The 13,480-nt window shown below is 58.5% G+C and overlaps 1 protein-coding gene across 1 annotated transcript; it reads right to left on the bottom strand.

Moving 5' to 3' along the window:
• Window positions 1-546: 546 nt before the first annotated feature.
• On the bottom strand, window positions 547-13,083 carry SHH (sonic hedgehog signaling molecule). Its single transcript, XM_050785722.1, has 3 exons — window positions 12,451-13,083; window positions 6,938-7,199; window positions 547-4,353 (listed from the first exon to the last, which is right to left on the bottom strand). The coding sequence occupies exons 1-3, from the start codon at window positions 12,757-12,759 to the stop codon at window positions 3,527-3,529; spliced, it is 1,398 nt and encodes a 465-aa protein (XP_050641679.1). The 5' UTR covers window positions 12,760-13,083; the 3' UTR covers window positions 547-3,526.
• Window positions 13,084-13,480: the final 397 nt, after the last annotated feature.

The raw sequence follows: 13,480 nt of genomic DNA, 5'->3' as shown, positions 1-13,480 counted from the left end.
AGACCAGATTTGTCCCAGAGGCCAAAATTTGCCTAGCTCTGTCCTGGAACATAAATCCCAGGGAGTGCCCAGAAACGGCAGGGTTCACGAAGGGTTTTGTGACTCCTTTTCAAGAAGTCACACGGAAGTCACTTCCTGGGCTTCTCAGCCTCCTGGAGTGGATCACCATCCGGAAAGCCAGAGCGGCCGCACTGAGGAAGGGCTGGCTCCCTGCAGGCCCGCTTGCCTCCCCGGCAGGTGCTCTGCTGCTTTCTTGCCAAATCTTGCAACTGACCAGCATTCCCTGCATGTCTGCCCCATGTTTCCCCTGTTGGGGGTGATGCTGACAGCTCTGTCAACTCCCTCAGACAGTGGCGTCACGTGCCTGCCTCCTAGGACCGGTAAAAAGTCCCAAAGCCTGACCAATCCCACCCATTGAGAGAATGGAGACTACACGCTCAATGAGAATTTCCTTCACATTCCCAGCACTACCTCGTGGAAGACGATGAGAAACACAGCTGACAGTTTGGGAGCGGGTTCTGCCACATCACAGACACTGAAGAGAGTCTCTGTAATTTCTTTAATTATTCAAACAATAGAGCACAAAGATAACAGTTTCAAGTACATTCTGATACACGTTTTGACAGGAATAGATATGCATTTAGTCATGAGGGAGGCTGGCAGCAACCACCAAGCGTACATTTTGCACAAACTCTTGGCTCCGTCAACCCTGAATGCGAAGTGGGCCCCTCGTCCTGGCGGGGCTGGGCTGCACCCTCTTGATGCCCTGTACCTAGTTTCTCTAAGCAGTGGTTTCCTTTCCTTGCCTGTGAAAAAGAGAATTTTAAATATAAAGCAGTGGGCGGATCTTAAGAAGACAGACCAGGAGGGCTGGGGACAGCACCCAGCAGCATGGACACTGCCACCGGGCCTGTCCAGGAGGCAGTGCCACCCAGGAGTCAGGATTTCCCATCTGGGTGAGGGTCTGCTCCAAGGTGCTCCAGTCACCAGCAGAGCTGCACCGTGGCCTCAGGCACCTTGGGGCTTGGTCAATGACTGGCTTCTCTCTGACCATCTGGGCCGCACGGCCACATCGCCAGGTCTGTCAACACAGCCAGAGGAGCTGCTGTGCCCAGTGCTTCTGGGTTAACTTTTGACTGACTTGAAATTATACCGAACTGTCAAAAGAACAGAAACCATCACACTTCCTCCGAGATTGTAAACATCAGCCTGGAACCTGCTGACCATCTAGAACACCAAAGAAAAGTCTTTTACAGAAAATGGCTGAGGACTGCTCCTGCACAGAGGGCCCGGCCCTGTGGAGGCTCCAGAGGCCCTGTGCCATCCACCTGGGCACACAGCCTCCCTGGAAGGCCACTCAAGGGCAGACCCTCAGCAGAGCAAACCTTCAGGGACTGGTCCCAGCCTCAGGAGCGAGCCCCTGCCAGGTGGGGCTGAAGTCTGTTCACTCCCACTCCCTAAGCCTGGACCACCTTCCACACAGGCTCCAGCTGCTAGGAGGCCCCGAGCTCACGCAGCGCCACCCTTCCAAGGCTCAGCCTGCTCAGATAATTTAGCCCAAAGCACAAAGCATGGCAGACATCTTCCGTAAGCCAAAAAACTGGTAGTAGTCCTCCACCTGGGACCCTGACAACCGCCAAGGGCAGAGACCCTCTTGGCCTCCAAGGCAGCATGAAGCATGGAAGGACCTTCCCCAGCCCAGCACCCACAGCAGCATGCTCACTCAACAGGGATCAAAGTCCATGCCTGACCGCCATGTCACACAGACAACCAGCGTAGCCTGAGGACCTCAACAGCAGCCCCGACATTCCAGCGACTGGCCCATGCCACTGTGGGCTTGCCACTCGGATTTAAGGGGACCCTCAAGAAAAGAGGATAGAGCTTCAGAGAAGATCAAACCTGGTCCTCTCTTCTAAGGATGCTTTCTGGAAGGGGCACAACAGGACCTCAGAAAGCAGCAATGGGCCTCCTCCCTACGGATCACAGACAGCACGAACAGGGTCAGGCCAGGGGTCTGCCCAGCAACCACACACAGGAGTCCTAGCAGAAGGTTCTCGGTGGCCGTCTCCAGGCCACCCCCTCTGGGCTTACACATTAGGCTTTGCTAGTTAAGGGGTGGGGTTAGGGGGACAGCACAGTCCCCACGGGTGGCACCCCCAACCTTTGGGAGCGTAGGAAGAGCGTCACACAATAAATACAAACAGAGCTGAGGTTTCTCCAGCCATGAGAAGAAAGAAGTTGGTTTGTGTGCCTACTTTGGTTACCTAAGTCAGTCAGTCTGAGTTCACAGTATAAGCAACACATCTAAATAGAATATTGGGAGCGCCTGTGAGCACTGGGTTTCCCAAGCAAAGAAGCCAAAAAAAAAAAAAAAAAAAAAAAAAGAAAAAGGGCTGCAACGGGGATTCTTAGTTATTAGATACTAAGCGGTCTGTGCATGGCACATTTTATTTCTATAAAACTATTACAAAATATTCAAAAATACATTTTAGTAAATTTACAGCAGTTATTTCTCAATTTATTAATGCAAAAACATCCTTTTGTTTTCTCTGTACAAACTGCAGGCTCCATCCTCATGGGCTCATCACTATGTGCGCTTTTTAAAAATATTATTTTCTAATAAATTCTTTGAAGTTAAAAATAACAGAGTTCTTCCAGTTTGTCAAAAAAAAAAAAAAAAAAAAAAAAAGAAAAAGAAAAGAAAAAAAGAAAAGAAAAAGAAAAAGAAAAAGAAAAAAAAAGCAAAGCAAAGCAAAGTGTGTTGTGTGTGTGTAACAGTCTTGGCTTCCAAGAATGTGGCAAAATGGTGAATACAAAGGGAATATGAAACCATAAAGACAACAGAGGAGATGGCTGTTACATCGGAAACTAGTTAAATTAAAATAATATATTTTCATATTTTACACTATTTCAAAAATGAAATGTAATTCAGTTAAGTATTGATCTCTCAAAAAATCTAATTTACAATTCTGTGTATAAAAATATAATTTGTGGACCCCCATGAAGCACGTTTGAGTTTGCACTTGCTGAGAAGCAGGAGATGGAAGGGAGGGATGGCAGGGACAGAGGTTTGCTTTCTGACAGCCGGGACGAGGGACATGTAGAAAAATAGACTCTGAGCAGGTTGCTTGGCCTCACAAAATAATCTTTCCCCCGTGAGTACAGTTCACATGATCATAATAAATTATCCAAGAAACAAACTATTTAAGGCTCTTGAAGGTCCGGTTCATATTATTTAAAACATCTATTCATACCAAATAAATAGCCAGGAGAGGAGGAAAAAATAACCAAAATAAAACAATAACCAAAAAATTCAAAAATTATATATCAACTAAACACAACAACAAAACTTCCCGGGGTCCTTGTTTCCTTAGAGTCTACTTTGGACTGTCCTACTTTATTATTATTATTATTATTATAATAACTCAGTCTGGTTCGTGCGCCTTTTCCGAGTGTCTTTTTGCTTTGCGTTGCTGTTGCTGCCCTGCCCCGCCCCCTCCCGCGCCCCTCCCCGGGCCCCCCAGCTTCAGCTGGACTTGACCGCCATGCCCAGCGGGTGCAGGGCCTCGCTGTCCAGGAGCCAGGTGCCTATTTGGTAGAGCAGCTGCGAGTACCAGTGGATGCCCGCGGTGGCCCCCGCACCCGTAGCGTCGGCTGCACCTGGCGCAGGCGGGGGTACTCGGCTGCCGCCGCCCCCGCGGTCCCCACCGCCGCTGTCCCCGCCGCGGTCCGTGCGCGCGGGCGCCAGTGCAGCCAGGAGCGCGTGCGCCAGGCGGAAAGGCGCGAAGGCCCGGTGCGCCCAGCCGTGCTCCTCGATGACGGCGTAGCACGAGGCCAGCACCCGGTTGATGAGGATGGTGCCCTGGGCCGTGAGCGGCGCGTAGGCGCCCGCGGCCTCCTCGCGTAGGGTCACGCTGTGTACAGCGGCGGGCAGGAGCCGGCGGTCCCCGTCGCGCTCGGCCACCACATACACGCGCTGGCCCGGGCGCACGCGGCTGGCGAACAGCGCCCGATGCCCCAGTGCGCCTTCGAAAGGCGGCCCCGCGCCTGAGAACGCCTCGGGCTCCGCGGCGGCAGAGTCGTTGTGCGGCGCCACGAAGAGCAGGTGCGCGGCGGTGAGCAGCAGGCGCTCGCGCGGCTCCCGGGTCTCGATCACATAGAAGACCTTCTTGGCGCCGTCGTCGCGGTCCAGGAAAGTGAGGAAGTCGCTGTAGAGTAGCCGGCCCTGGTCGTCCGCCGCCAGCACGCGGTCCCCGGGGCGCAGGTCCTTTACCAGCTTGGTGCCGCCCTGCTCCAGGTGCACAGTGGCCGAGCCCGGGAAGCAGCCGCCCGATTTGGCCGCCACCGAGTTCTCTGCGGGTGAGAAGAAGGGAGAGAAGAGAGGACAGGGCATTGAGTTCCGAGAGGGAGGCGCGTCTCGGGAAGGAGGGCGCACGCTTGGTGCCCGCGCGCCTAGGCTAGGGATGCGCTCAGCGCTGGGCGGGGCGATTGATTCCAGGTGGGTCCCGCACAGACCTCCCTCCCCCAACCCCACCGCCCCAGGGACAGGATTCCGACGCAGGCACATTCCTTAACAACTCTCTAAGTCTGCGCTGGCGGTGACAGAGGTTGGCTGGCGTTTCCTGCAGAGGCCGGTGACACTCCTTCCTTCCGCCTTCCTCCAACCCCACCCCCAGCTCCGCACACACCCCCGCCTCGCCGCGAATCCATCCAGAGGGTGTTTGCTCTGCACTTGGATTCCTCTGGAAGCCTCCTTGAGATCCCGCGGGCGCCGGGCGCACCCTCCTTTCCTCCCGCCCCGGCGCGGGGCGCGGCGCCTGCTCGCGCGCTCAGCACCCGGGCTGCGCGGCGGAAACCCCTGGCCCGCAGACCCGCCAGCCCTCAGCACCCTGCCGCGCCTCGGCGTGGGCCTGCGGAGGGGCGGGGGCGGGGAGTGAAAAATAGCTGCAGTAGTTGTAGCAACTGGACAAACATTCCAGAGATTGGCCGAGGTGTGAAAATCCGAGGCTTGTGTGGATTTTCTAATTAAAATCCAATAAAGGGCCCAGCATTGTCATTGTGATTTCTGGGATAAACAGGAGACACTCTTGGAAGCGGACACTTCCATTTTCTCCCCTCCCTTTTCTCAGCTCACTCTCTCCCCAGCTCGCGGGCCTCCCCCTCCCTATTTGCTCAGGTGCAAACCCCCCCGTGTGCAATTCACAAGCACTATTTGCACAGCCAGGCCTCTCTTCCAAGCACTCAAGATGTGTATTTGAATTTTAAATGGCGGGGCCTGTTCGGAGCGCTGGAAGCTCCGAGTCTCAAGGCCCCTTGACTACCCGCTTTCTCGAGCCCTCTGTCGCTCTCTGAGGCTCACTGTCCCGAGGACAATAATTGAAGTTGGGGCGGAGCGCAGGGGGCGGGGGAGGAGGGCGGGGAGGGCCGTCTTCTTTGCATTCCAATCTCTGGGATCATGCTTTTTGCAAATAGAGATTGCCAGAAAGAATCTTCCTGCTGGAATTACAGGGGGCTTTTAATCTTCTCATCGGTTTCTCCGGCATGAAGTGCGGGGCTGGCCGTTGGAGGCCCTCCGTAGCTCCCCGGAATGCGACCCCGGGCGCTGGCTAGCCCGAGTCGTCGAGTCGCACGGCCCGGCTTGACACGCTGCGCCCCGCGCCCCCGCCCGTGTGCGCAGAATGCCAATGAGCGGCTCCCGCGCCGCGGCTCTGCTCTCCCGGCGCGATCCGGCGGATGGATTAGCGCTGCTCACTTGGGAGGAGGCCTCCGGAGACCCCCGCTAGGGGGACCCCGAGGGCAGGGAGCCGGGGAGGAGGTTTTGCTCAGGGAGCGCCCTGGGCCCAGGGGCCGCCGCCGAGGCCGCGAGGTGGGGGTGCCGCCTCCTGCCTCCCTGCGGCCGGGAGCTCTCTGGGCCGCACACCCGCCCCTGCCGCCCCCGCTCCACGCCTTTGCTTTCTGTGGGGACGAGAAGCCACGCTTGCCTTTACCTACAAGTGTGCCTTGACACCTTTAAAGTGTTTTCCTACTAACATATTGCCATTAACTTGGAATTTAGGAGACAAGTAGGGAAACCTGGAAGGGGGGTGAGGAAGGCAGAGTTTCCCCGAAATTCACCGTGAACGGCTTTGCTAAACGTGCCAATTTATGCGGGCGGAGGAGAGCGTTGTGCACACAGCCCCAGGCCGGAGGTTCGCGTGCGCGCGATGGCGCCTCCTCTACCGCTGTTCCTCGCCAGCAACAGCGTGTGGCGTTGCAGGCCCAGAGAAGGCAGCCTCACGCCGACTCGGGCCGGCTTTCCGGGACTTGCCCGCCGCCCAGGGCGTCCCAGCCCGGCTCTCAATAGGAACGCAGGCTTCGGGCGCGCGGCCTCCAGATGCTGGAGGTGGTTACCCCTGGGTTTACTGCCGCCCACCAGGCCTCTCCCCAAAGGCTCAGCGAGTGAGCGAAGGCAGCTTAGGATCCACGGGCGCCCGGCCGGGAGGAGCCAGGACGCGGGTTCCGGGGCAGGACAGACGCCCCTGCGCTTGGGACAGCCGGTGGGGGCAGTTGGTTCTTAAGCCCTAAACGAGAGGAAGGAGCTCGCCCAGACCTGGCTAACCGCGCAGTGCTGCCTTCCCTCGCCTGGAAGGGGCTAGCGCCCCTCCCCCAGTCACGCTTTCCCACCCCCCTGCAGTGGGGGCTCCAGAAGCGGGCAGGAAGCCACAGGACCCCACCTCGGGTCATGGAGAACCCTGGGCTCTGTGGCCTCAAAGGTAGGGGTGAGTTCGAGGGGCCGGCACCTCACAGGGCAGGTTCCCACCGCGGAAACGCAGTCATCGCCCAGTGCCCCTGCTCCTGGCCCTCAGCCTCCCCCCAGGTTTCTTTTTCCCTTGAATTAAGCCGGGGGTCTGCCAGTGGCCTTCCGTGGGGGCGGATCGGGGGTCCAGGGCCAGCTTACCTGCTTTCACCGAGCAGTGGATGTGCGCCTTGGACTCGTAGTACACCCAGTCGAAGCCGGCCTCCACCGCCAGGCGGGCCAGCATGCCGTACTTGCTGCGGTCGCGGTCGGACGTGGTGATGTCCACTGCGCGGCCCTCGTAGTGCAGAGACTCCTCTGAGTGGTGGCCATCCTCGTCCCAGCCCTCGGTCACCCGCAGTTTCACTCCTGGCCACTGGTTCATCACCGAAATGGCCAAAGCGTTCAACTTGTCCTTACACCTCTGCGAAGACAAGGGGACCCCCACCGACGGACACATTAGCCTGGGCGGACGCCACCCCTCCCGGCCCCTCCGTCAGCCTGCCCTGCCCAGTCTCAAGGCGCGAGGGCCATGCGGAGAGGTGGGGAGACGGGAGTTGGAACGGCCCAAACACACGGAAGAGCTGAGCCCCGGGCTGGGGAAGAGGGGCAGCATTTGCGGAGGAGCATGGAGGAGCACGTCCTCTCAGAGTAGAGCTGGGGGCCTTTCTCCAGGTCCTGTAACAGCCGATGCTCCTAGCGGGGCCTAAGAAGCAAATAAAGTTTCTCTGAAACAAGGGACCTGCATGATTCGGACATCAACTCCGGGACCCTCCAGGGGCACCTTCTGCGATACCCGCCCCGCCCCCACGTTGCCCTCCACTTCCAGCCCCCCTTCTACGGCCCCTTTCTCCACCTGCGAAGGCTCCACCTTCTCTCCGTGTAGAATCCCTCACAGCAGGCCTGACAGATACCTGGGTGCAAGTTCCCAGAAATAAAGAAAAATGCACTGCGCGTTTCTTTGAGAATTGAAGGCCTTGCATTTATTTGCCTCAGGCCCTAACCCTATCCGAGGCAGAGGGGAGGCCAGAAGCCGCTGGCGGGGCTGCAGGGTAGTCGGGAGCCCAGGTGGAAGGCGGCTAGGTGAGTTACCACTTGCAGCACGGGCTGGGGCCGGGACAGACATTCTTTATCTGGACAGCCACATTCTTTTTGCCCGTGGAACTCTTTTCTGCCTGGCTTTTCTGTGGTCTGATTGTGTTTCTTGTTTTCTTTAACCTGTTCCCTTCCTCCCCTCTTGTTTTCTTGGCCCCAGCATAGAATGGTGTCCAGCAAGTTTGAAGAGCAAACTGAAGAGGTGGAGGGAGGGGGAGGGGTTTGAGAGGAGGGGGAGGGGAGCCAGGAAGGCCTGAGGTCTCCGAGTCCTCCGCCTGGGGAGTCTCCCAGGAAGTTGCCTGGTAGGAATCAGGAAGCACTGACTAGGCAGATGCAGACGGGGTTACCTGACACTCAGATTGTGGGGGTTCCCTTGGGTCACTTTCAGATAAGGATGCGACAGAAAGCAGTTGAATCCACTGTGTGTGTTTGTGGGGGCACTGACTTGCTTCCTGGATGTTTATCCTGCTGCTGCTGGTGGGACACGGGATTTACAGAGGGGGAACTGGCACAGATGATGAAGGTGGCATCCCCCAAGAAGCTGCGCCAAGTGGAGGCCGAGGGGCAATTTCAAGGTGACTGCTGCAGAGGGCGGGGCTGACCTCTAACCTCCTCCAGTCTGGAAGGATGCTCTGCTTGGAGTCTGGTTGTCGCGATGGAAGGACAGCTTCTGTCCAGGGCCCTAACTGTAGCGTGGCTGGGGGGACCCTTTCGAGAGGGTGGGGCGAGGACGCTGGCCCCACTGCTGCCGCGCTTTAAGGGGACGTGACAAATTGCGCAACAGGAAAAGTCCTGTGTATCTGGCAGCAATAAAAACCAGTAATATGGTTGTAGAGTTAAACATACAACAACTGGGGGTGGGGTAGGGCTGGGGGCCGCCCTGGTAACAGGTCAGTGCCTGCAGGTTTCTGGGCCTGCCAGCAGTTAAAGAAAAAAAAGTCGGAAGGGCAGAATTTGAGTGAGGTCATCTTGAGGATTGAACGCGTTTTACATGAAAATCAATCAGTAAACCAGGGTCAGTTTAGAGCTGTGATGTGAGGCCCGTTGCGCGCAGGCGCACACCACCAACACGCACACGGACCCCCCATGCAAGCCCCCCACCCCACCGCAGCTCCCTCCCCTGGGGCTTCGCCGATGAAGCTTTAAACAGCTTCCCAGGAGGGCAGCCAGGGAAAGGGCGGCAGGGTGAGGAGGACCCGGCCCCCAGCTCTGGGAACTGCGCCACTTGGGCAGGCATGGAGGACCCGGGGCAGGGAGACCCCGGCCTAGCCGGGCCGCGACGGGAGGTGGCAGCGCGGGTGAGGGGCGGAGGCCGAGGGTTGCCGGAGTTGGCGCCCCCGCCCCTCGAGCCCTCCCCCGGCCGGGCTCCGTGCGGCCTCGGCTGGCGGCCTCTCCTCCGCCCGCGCTGGGCGGGATTGTCGCAGGCAAAGCCGGGAAGCCCAGGCCGGTTATTAATTCATTGGGTCGTGTGCCGCGAATCAAGCCCGACTCTGTGCAGCCACCGTGAAGCCCAGCAGGGCCGCCGGGGCCGGGCTTTGTGTCGGCTGAGGCCAAGTTGTTCCCCACGCCTGAGCTCCTGCCCACCTCCCTGATCTGCGAGCCGCGCCGACTGTCACCGCCAGCAGCCGGTGGGCTTCCCCCAGCGCGGGGGTGGGGGCGTCCCAACCTCAGAACAGCCCCAGCCCGCAAAACGCACCTCTCTCCACTGTCCTTTCCCCAGGCTTGGTGGAACAGCCCCTCCCCAAACCCACACCTGAGCGTCTTTCCTGGCGGCCCCAGAGCGCACAGGAAATCTATTTAGTGTGGCGGCTTGGGACCCTACTCCAGGCTTCAGATCCGGCCCTCGGGCCTCCTTCCCCCTGGGACCCCCCTGGCCGCCAGCACCCTCGCCTGGCACCCTAGGCCAGCGCAGGGAGAGCGTGTCTGTCTGCGCTTTCCTCTCCCGGGTTAATATTAACCGGCAGCTCCTGCGTTCCAGAACTGCTCTGAAAGTTCCACTGGGGACGATCTCGCCATGGTTGAGGGACTTGGGCGGCAGTCACATTAGAGACCCAGAGACAGGGAGGGAGACAGAAGAGGAGGGCCACGCAGCTGGGGCAGAGCCTAGGTGGTTATTTAAAATGAGGGCGTCCGAGCAGGCTCCCCAAACCTCCCACGGGCCTGGGGCTCCCCTGCCTCCTCCTTCACCCGGCCCCTGCCCTCAGCACCCGAGCCTCCGCCTTCCCCATCCCTTCCTCCCCCACCCTTAACTCCTGGAATCGGGAGAAGGAAGGTAGGGGAGGGATCAACTGGGGGTACCTCACAGACTGCCAGCCCCTACCCCCCTCGGTTTTAGGGGACCTTTGTGGGGTCTGCCTGATAATCCCGGCCTGGCTCTCCCCACCCAACCCCCACTTGGGCCGTCCTTCCCCCTCCTTTTGTGTTGGGAACGGGAATAGCCACTGCCCAAGGAAAAAAGTATTTGTTTTCGTTTCGTTCGTCTGAGGGAAGTTGACAGAAGGTCAGAAGTTCAAATGCTGCCTGTGCGCGCGGCGGCGAGAGTGGCCGGGCGCGGGGCCGCTGGGCCCTGCGTCCCCGGGTAGGGCGGGCGGGGGTCGGGGGTAGGCCTCCTGTCTGGGGGCTCCGGCTGGGACGCGGAGGCCCAGAGGCCGGGCAGGCGGCGGACTAGGGAGGGGGGCGCGGCCCAGGGCAGGCCGGCGGAGCCCGCGCTGCGCCCTGGTCCCTGCGCGGGCGCCCCCATCTCCGCGCCTCCGCCGCCGGGGTCGCTACCGCGAACCCGGCGCTGCTGTTAGCTCCTGCGTTGCCTGCGCTCCGGCGCGTGGAGCGGCAGAGCCCGGCGGCTCCAGCCCAACCCCGCGCGCACTGAAACCCTAGCCGCGGGGGATCGATAACCCAGGAGTAAGTGGGGCTGCATGCGTCTGCCTCGCTGCGCGGCTCTGCGCGCTTGCAGCTTTGCAGCAGGGCGGCAAGGCCCGAGTCCTGGGAAGGGGTGCGAGCCCAGGACCCCTTCTGCAGTATTGGCCTCCCGCAGACCAGGGCAGAAGCTGACCCACTCTGGCTCTGGGACCTCGGGTGTCCACGCCCCCGCTGCTCTCTCCGCAGCGCCTCCCTCCTATCGGGTTCCGAGGGACCCTGGCAAGTCCCCTCCTCCGCTGGGAGCGAGGGTGACGAGAGGATGGGCACCCCAGGCTAGCCGGAGAACTCCCTCCAGCCAGCTGCACACACCGGGCACCCCGTGGCCCGTGCAGAGTTAATTGTGGATCGCGCTGCTCTCTGGCACTGGCGCGCGCGTCCACACTCGCGGTCCAGATTTAAGGTGGTCGGAAGCAGATGAGGGAGAACAAGGAAATCAGGACCATTTCCCATTCCTCTCCTTTCCGACAGCTGGAGCAGGCTACCTCGCCTGCTCCTCGCCTTTCTCGGCCCCAAGCAAGCCTGGGAATCGGGTCGGGGAAGCAGGGCGGCCCAGAGGTAGCTCCTCTCTCTCTGCCGTCCGTACCCTCCCCCTGCACTTGCGCCCCACCAGCGCCACTCCATCAGCCGCTGTGCGCACCTAGCCCTAAAGGTAGGACTTGAATATTTTAATAGGGCAATAAAAAGGATGTTGACCTATATTTGCAAGGAAACCCATTTCTGGCTTCAGTTATACGTGCATGGAGTTTCAGAAAGTCTAGAATTGGCTGGAAGATTGGCAGCTCAGAAATCTCAAAGGAGGTGGGGAGAGAGAGAGGAATTCATATTTTGCTTAGCTTCCCCTCCCCCCACACTAATATTTATTCTCTCTTAATTCTTATGCAAGCAGGTTGAAAACTAAAGTGATGCAATGCCAATAAGTTCTAAGTCCCTCCCCTAAGGTACCTCGGGCTTGGAAGAAGGAAAGAGCATCCTTAAAGAAATATCAATACATTCACACTCTGATGGGCACAATTGCGGACATGCAATCGCAAAGCCAGCTCTGCGATACAGCCAGGGACCCAGGGACGGGCGGAGTCGCCTCTGGAGCCCCTGCCTTTTGTCAGAACTGCCTCCTGGCTTTTCCAGTTGAGAATTATTTGGTGGGGAGGTGTAGGGTGGGGGTTGTAGTGGGAAAGAAAACCACAGAGGTGACGGGAAACGTGGGGGCCCTGAGCTCCAATGCCCAAAGCTACGTTCGTTGCAGAGTGCCCGGAGGCCACTCTGTGTTTGTGGGAGGGGGATTCCCACCCTCTCCTTCCATTTCCACTCCTGACTTGGAAAGGGCCGACACCCCCCAAGTGAAGGTCTCCCCAAGTTACAAGCCAGGGCAGAAGTAGGATGGGGAAGGCCGTTGTAGCAAGACTCATCAAATCAGGGCCATAATGAACCACGTCTGTTACCGTCCTCACCCCCACCACACCCTAAACTTCTCCAGCTGGACCCTTGACCTCCATTCTCCTCCAGGAACAGGAAGAGATGGGGGGCGGGCAGGTGGGTGGGGAAGAAGTGGGTGAAATCACCTTCCTATCTGCCCGAAGAGCAAACAGAGTTAAGTCTGGAAGTGTTCGGCTTCTCCTAACCCCCTGGAAAGCCACACATTCCACGCCCCGGCGCTGGGTTCCTACCTGAGTCATCAGCCTGTCCGCTCCGGTGTTTTCTTCATCCTTAAATATGATGTCGGGGTTGTAATTGGGGGTGAGTTCCTTAAATCTCTCGGAGTTTCTGGAGATCTTCCCTTCATATCTTCCGCTGGCGCCTAGGGTCTTCTCAGCCACATTGGGGATAAACTGCTTGTAGGCTAAAGGGGTCAGCTTTTTGGGGTGCCGCCGCTTCCCGAACCCCCTGCCCGGTCCGCACGCCAGTCCCGAGCACACCAGCAGCGAGGAGACGAGGACTAGCAGCAGACATCTCGCCAGCAGCAGCATCTCGCCCATGGAACTGATGACTTCCGAGCTGTCCCCGTGCGGGTCCGTGCGCGAGTGCGCGCGGCGGGTGTGTGCGTGTGCGCTCTCTCTTGCGCTCTCCCTTCCTCGCTCCGGCTCGCCCGCCCGCTCGCTCCCTCGCCGGCTGCCTCGCTCTTTCTCTTCCTATATAACCTTGCCCGCCGCGGCTGCGGGGCACTCTCCACCGCTCCCCACCCAGACAGGGGCTGGAATGGCAGGCTGCCGGCCGCTGATAACGGAACACATCGGAGTTGGGTCGCGAGACAGCAATCAAAAGACAAAAAGAGTCTGATTTTAAATGGTAGCAAGCCTGGAGAGCTTGTGAGAGAGGCTGCCTTTAGCACTATATTATAGCTGCCAGGGGCGCATCTGATTGGCCAAAGCCGCACAAGCTTGTCTTCTGATGTTAACCCTGAAGAAGACTACATTTTTTTTTTCTGTTGCTGCTGTTGCTTTATTTTCACCTGAAGGCTTCGAGTTTAAAAAAAAAAAATCTTTCCTGAGATAAAGGTGGGCGGGAGGGAGGAGCGCATGTCTTGTGGAAACAGCAGTTACTCCCGGCTTTGTGTACACCCTTGTGTTTCCCCCTGACTTTGCCTGGAATGGTAGGTGCTTCAGTTAAAACCAACTTAAGTTTTTAAAGGACAGTTTAAACCCCCCCCCACCACCACCAAGCTTCAGTCATCAAGCACAGAGTCGTTCACACATTTGA

The sequence above is a fragment of the Macaca thibetana genome, chromosome 3 (assembly GCF_024542745.1).
Source record: "Macaca thibetana thibetana isolate TM-01 chromosome 3, ASM2454274v1, whole genome shotgun sequence".
NCBI lineage: Eukaryota > Metazoa > Chordata > Mammalia > Primates > Cercopithecidae > Macaca > Macaca thibetana.
Note: the sequence above shows the minus strand (reverse complement) of the source record. Positions and strands in the feature narration are given on the sequence as shown.

Bases quoted from the DNA above. Each gene is read 5' to 3' on its own strand.
- SHH (XM_050785722.1), bottom strand. From the start codon at position 12,759: ATGGGCGAGATGCTGCTGCTGGCGAGATGTCTGCTGCTAGTCCTCGTC. The intron at 7,200-12,450 runs GTAGGAACCCAG...TTGTCTTCGCAG, and splicing joins CGGACAGGCTGATGACTCAG to AGGTGTAAGGACAAGTTGAA. The intron at 4,354-6,937 runs GTAAGCTGGCCC...TCTCACCCGCAG, and splicing joins CCACTGCTCGGTGAAAGCAG to AGAACTCGGTGGCGGCCAAA.